General features: G+C 40.2%; 1 protein-coding gene across 1 annotated transcript in view; it reads right to left on the reverse strand.

Annotated features, from left to right (window-relative positions):
- LOC122058294 (quinone oxidoreductase-like protein 2) overlaps positions 1-5,930 on the reverse strand; it is an 8,341-nt gene extending 2,411 nt beyond the window's left edge. Inside the window, exons 1-5 of the mRNA XM_042620913.1 lie at positions 5,491-5,930; positions 4,901-5,009; positions 4,719-4,810; positions 774-1,032; positions 101-244 (exon numbers count right to left, since the gene is read on the reverse strand). Coding sequence (XP_042476847.1) covers positions 101-244; positions 774-1,032; positions 4,719-4,810; positions 4,901-5,009; positions 5,491-5,831 — 945 coding nt within the window. The 5' untranslated portion in view covers positions 5,832-5,930. The remainder of the gene's footprint in view (positions 1-100; positions 245-773; positions 1,033-4,718; positions 4,811-4,900; positions 5,010-5,490) is intronic.
- Positions 5,931-6,247: the final 317 nt, after the last annotated feature.

Raw genomic sequence — 6,247 nt, forward strand, 5'->3', positions numbered from 1 at the left:
GGGGGGGGGGGGGGGGTTTGTGTGAAAGAAGACAAACTGAAACGAGTAACCAAAAGAAACAAAACAAATAATAATAATAAAGGTTACAAAAGGACCCAACCTCAGATAGAGCACAGGTATGAGAAATATGGGGGGTTATTAAGCCCCTTGCTAGCCAAGAAAGTAACTCCTCCATAGAATCTTCAAGAACACCAGGTTGATGTATCTTGTAGCTCCCCCAGTACAGCCCATGTATTGTCCAGTTCTGAGAGGTAACAAACAAGTCCAGAAAAAATCAGAACCAAAGCACTGCAGCCTCATAAACATATTTGTCACAGAGAAATGAGCACACAATACATAACCTAAAAAAGCAAGATACAAAAACATGGTTTCCACGTTTATTCCAAGGTTTGAGACTTGAATTCTACTCTTGATTTCATGAAGTATACAGCGTACCATTTCTTGAGTTTTGAGAAATATAAATGAACTACAAAAACACTACGATGGTCAAGTTCCAAACTTTCAAGAACCTAACTAACTGTCCCCGAAAGTTTTGTAGGGACCTATTTAAGCCTTGAACCAGTGAGCAAGAGTGGCCACATTTTATATGTACTGAATTGAATTTTAAAATGTTTAACTTTAAGCTTTACTACATTAAGATTAACTAAGAACTTTGACTTTAAATGACTAGCAACAAAACTACTCGAGCCTTTTCCCAAAAACAGATAATATCCTGACAACAAACAGATAAGCATTTTTACATGATTTAAATTCCAGAAAATCAGTAGGAGTACCTTAACCAAAGCAATATTTGCTGGGATCACAGGGATTTCTCCACTGGCAAATCCTATGACCAAAATTTTAGCACCCCATTTGAGCAGTTTCATGCTTTCTTTCATAAGCTTGCCTCCAACTGGATCATATAGAACATCAACCCCTTTGAGATTTCTTGACTTCAGGAACTCCCTCACACTTTCAATAATGCTTCCCTTGTTTATGTCAACAACACGATCCACACCCAATGATTTGAGAAACTTTACTTTCTCATCTCCCCTGAAATGCATAATATGTTCCAGTCCAGAATCATAATCTCTCCTAGATTTGGTGTCTCAACATTGAACAATATAGTATTGATAGAAATGATAGAAGATTGTAAATCTCAGTGTGATTTTCATTATAGAGGGTAGTACATTTATACATGAAACTATACATGAAAGTCACTGGTACAGTTGGAGTAATACATGAAAGTCATTGGTACAATTGGAGCTACCTTGTGCTAACATTTATTACCATATACATAAGTCAATATTGACAACTAATATTAACATCCCCCCTCAAACTTAAGGTGGGAGAGTTGATCCCAACTTGAGTTTGGAAACTAGATTGCTGAAACATCCTGGCAGATGAGATTTGGTGAAGATATAGGCAATTTGATCAGAAGATGTAACTGGTACGAGGCGAAGAATACCACGAACAAGAAGTTGACGCACAAAGTGACAATCATTTTCTATATGTTTGGTACGTTCATGAAAGACATCATTATGAGCAATCTGGATAGCACTTCTATTATCACAGTTAAGAATAGTGGCACCGGACATGTCTTTGAGTAGCCATTTTAACCAAAGAAGTTCAGAGGTTGTATCTGCAATGGCACAATATTCTGCTTCCGTACTGGAGCGAGATGTAACAGTTTGCTTCTTGTTGCGTCAAGAGATAAGAGAATCGCCTAAGAAGAAGCAGTTGCTAGTAGTGGATCGTCGACCAGTGGGGTCTCCAGCCCAATCAGCATCAAAATAGGCACATAAGTCTAGAGAGGAGTGACTAGAAAAATGCAGACCATGAAATATTGTGCCTTTGACATAGCGTAAAAAACAAAGTATGGCAGCATAATGGATTGACCGAGGAGCAGACATAAATTGACTGACGAGATGCACTACATAAGCAATATCAAGACGAGTAACTATGAGATATACAAGGCTCCCAACTAACTGTCGATATAGAGTTGCATCCTGAAGAGGAGTGCCATCAGTAGGAGTCAACCGGACATTTGGCTCGAGAGGAGTAGGAGCAATCTTGTTGTCAGTCAATCCAGCACGAGATAAGAGATTAGATGCATATTTGGCCTGAGAAAGAGAGTAACTATTAGACCCAGAGGAGATCTCAAGACCCAAGAAATAATTAAGAGATCCAAGATCCTTATCTCAAATTGTTGGTGAAAGAACTGTTTTAGTTATGAGATGCCAACAGAATCATCACCAGTAATAATCATATCATCCACATAGAGCAACAGAATAATGGTGCCTTTTGTAGATCTGTGAAGAAAAAGTGCATTATCATATACGCTTGGTGTAAAGGAGTACTAGTTAATAGTGCTACTAAACTTCGCAAACCAAGCACGAGGAGCCTGTTTGAGACCATACAATGCTCGACGTAGACGGCATACATGATGAAGAGGATGATCATATCCTGGTGGTGGTTGCATATATACTTCCTCTTCAAGAACTCCATTAAGGAAGGCATTCTTCACATCCATCTGAAACAACAGCCAATGGCGAACAACAGCAACTGCTAACAGACTGGGAACAGTGGTACGGCGGGCAACAGGAGCAAAGGTCTCTTCATAGTCAATGCCATATTCCTGGGTGAATTCCTTTGCCACAAGATGCGCTTTATAATGCTCTATGAACCCATCAGAATGTGTCTTAACTTTGTAAATCCACTTACATCCAATGGCCTTTTTATCAGAAGGAAATCCCAAGTGTGAGTTTTAATTAGAGCTTGAAGTTCTTCTTTCATTGCTTGTTGCCAAAGAGGATTAGAACATGCTTCACTGTAGGTTTGAGGCTCATGGAGAGAACTAATGGTCGAAAAGCAATGATAATCACGAAGACGAACAGGTAATGCTCTCTCCTTGGTGGAGTGACGAATAGGGTGTGAGTCTTGTTGTGAGGCAGAGGGCTTGAGAGATGTAGAGGAACTTGCAGAACCTTCAGACAGGTCAAGTACATTTGGATCCAGAGATGCATGTGGTGATGCTGGTATGAGTTCACAAGATGAACTTTCAAGGGAATCATCAGGAAAGAGGTCAATGGTATTACTGAGAAGTATGGAGAGGCAAAAGTAATAGAGGTGTGAAAGGAATATATGGATGAAAACATGCGATGCTCCCAAAAGGTAACATGCCTAAAGATGCGAAGACGATTAGAAATGGGATCTCAACATCGATAACCTTTGTGTTCAATGCCATACCCCAGGAAGCAACAAAGACGAGAACGTGGCTCTAACTTTGTGCGTTCAAATGGAGACTGATGTTGAATGACTGGTGAAGGTAGGCGGTTGATACAACGAACTGCTGTGAGGGAAGCTTCCCCCCAAAATCGTTCAGGACATGAGGAAAGAAGTAGTGCACGAATAGTTTCCAACATATGACGATGTTTACATTCGGCCCTACCATTTTGTTGAGAGGTGCTGGGACAGGAACGATGAGGAATAGTACCATTTTTGAGAAGGAAATCAAGAAAGTGAGTCTCTCGATATTCCATGGCAATCTCAGAGCGAAAGATTTTAATGTTGGAAGAGAACTGAGTTTTGATCATTTGACAAAATTATAATAGATTTGAGGTAACTCAAATCAATTTCGCATAAGATAAAGCCAAGTATAGCGAGAATAATCATCAACAAAAATAACAAAGTATCGAGATCCCCCTATGGTACTATTTGGAGACGGGCCCCATACATCAGAATGAATTAAATCAAAAGGTGATGAGGAAGGTGAGACACTGTTATTAAAAGGTAAGGCAGTTTGTTTTGCCAATTGACATGGTTGACAATCAAGAGATTCATTCTGGACGGAACCTAACTGGCCACTAGAAATTAGATTTTGTAACCGACTTAGAGAAGGATGACCCAGTCGAGAATGCCAAATGCTCAGAGGTGTACTGGGTGTCATAGCGGCTGTAGACTAAATGAAGGAGGGGAGGCAGAAAGATGTGAGTTCAAACAGGCGTCCCACTTTACAGCCTGTCCCAAGAGTCTGTCCTATCTGAGGATCCTGCACATAGCAACCATTGGCAGAGAAATGAACATGAAAACCAAGATCACACAACTGTCCTACAGAGGTAAGATTCAAGCTAAGTTTTGGAATTAAATATGTATTAGGTAGGGACAGGTTAGCAGTATATACTTCCTATATTTAAAGGAAGTATATAGGGCACGGTTGAGGTTTCAGCAACGCAGATGATGAAATCAGAGAAATCTTTGCAAGGACAAGGACCTGTGGCGACAACCGTGCAAAACTCAGATCCCAACAAGGGGATGGGCAGATGTAAAACTCAAAGCCTCAAGAACTTGATGGGTCATGAATGCTTGCAATGATCGGGAGTTGAAGTCCGATTAGTCGGAGAATGACACTGGGTGCAAGAGTAGCATATTTTATAGGCAGGATGCTACCACCGGCACTTTTCGAAGCGGAGATACAAGGTGAGCTTAACGCTCTGATACCATGATAGAAATGATAGAAGATTGTAAATCTCAGTGTGATTTTCATTATAGAGAGTAGTACATTTATACATGAAACTATACATGAAAGTCACTGGTATAGTTGGAGCAATACATGAAAGTCATTGGTACAGTTGAAGCTACCTTGTGCTAACATTTATTACCATATACATAAGTCAATATTGGCAACTAATATTAACAAGTATAAAGAGGATCATTGAAGGGAAGACTAAAAAATGCACCTAGCAACGGCAATAACAGTGGCACCGCAGACCTTTCCAATCTGTACAGCCGACACACCTACACCACCGGCCGCACCAAGAACAAGCAAAACCTACAGTTTTGTCGAACATCAAGCCATATTGCCATAAAGAAGCATAAAAGGCATTAGAGCACAACAATGAGATAGCTCCGTAATCAATACCTGACCAGAGCTCAATTGCGCTCTATGAACAAGAGCCACATGCGAAGTTCCGAATGCAACAGGAAGTGCCGCAGTATCAACCAGATCACATCCATCTGGAACTAAAAACCTTCAATTTTCCCAAGACAATTAAAAATAGAAGTACCAGATACATAGTTAGTCAACCGTATCCATTGTAAAAAGAATTCATTTCTGCAACATTATTGTTCTTTACACTATTAAGAAAGTAAGAAGGAAAAAAAATCTCTTTACTTAACAAGAAAGTAGTATTTTTCCTTAATATAGTCATTTTGTTCTAATGTCAAAATCTGCCTCACTACAGTTTTTCTTCTAACCTCCTAAAAAAGAATTCAATCTTAAAAGACCTCTTTCCAACACAATGAAACGGTGTTAAGGATCATATGAACTGTATCAGTAAGGTAATAATGGTTATAATTTATTTTTCTTCAATATTACCAGAACCAAAGAAGTTGAACCATCCACATCACGTATAAAATTGAGTAAGAGGGAAAAACGAAGAATATAAGGAAAATCCAATTATTTCAACATTGTTTCATCACAAGAAAGAAGAGAATTGGGCGTCTACTTACAGGTCCTTCTCATCGGCAACGATAAATCGAGCAAAAGACCCAAGGGCAGCAAAGGAACAAACCCTATCGCCGATTTTGAATTTATAGACTTGGCTTCCAATAGCTTCGACTACACCGGAGTAATCAGAGCCCGGAATGAAGGGGAGAGGAGGCTTCTCTTGGTATTTCCCCAGTATCTGCAGGTAATTGGCATAGTTGAGGCTGGTAGCTTTGACACGTATTCTGATGGAGGTCGGAGAAGTCAAAGGTGGGATGGGATGAGAGGCGGAAAAGGTGATCGGTGACGACTCTGAGATGGGGACAGTTGGATCTCCAATCTTTTTGCATAGCAGAGCTTCCATGATTTGATGAAACTCGAATTAATCTGTGGAGGCGACCTGCAAAGCAAGCCAAAAGCTCAAAAGGTGTTGCTTCACCCGAATTAATCTGGTGGAGACTTGACGTGGCGGAGATGTCATCGTTCGTTGACATGCGGCGTAAAATGATCCGACAACTGAGGACGAAAAAGATGTGGTTGTCGGGTCAAAACCGAAACCCTTATTTTCTTGTCCTTCGTCCTGTTTTTTGGGGGTTGAAATCGTCTGTAATTCCGATCTCATATAATTCCATGTAATACCACCTTCAGGCGGTGATACGTGTATTGATACCAGCACAATGGCCCAGATCTGGTACAACTAATAAAACATTAAATCAGTGAAAAGGTATTTAAATCAGATCTGGACCATTGCATTGGTATCAATACACGTGTCACCCCCTG

Source organism: Macadamia integrifolia, chromosome 12 (genome assembly GCF_013358625.1).
Source record: "Macadamia integrifolia cultivar HAES 741 chromosome 12, SCU_Mint_v3, whole genome shotgun sequence".
NCBI classification, from domain to species: domain Eukaryota; kingdom Viridiplantae; phylum Streptophyta; class Magnoliopsida; order Proteales; family Proteaceae; genus Macadamia; species Macadamia integrifolia.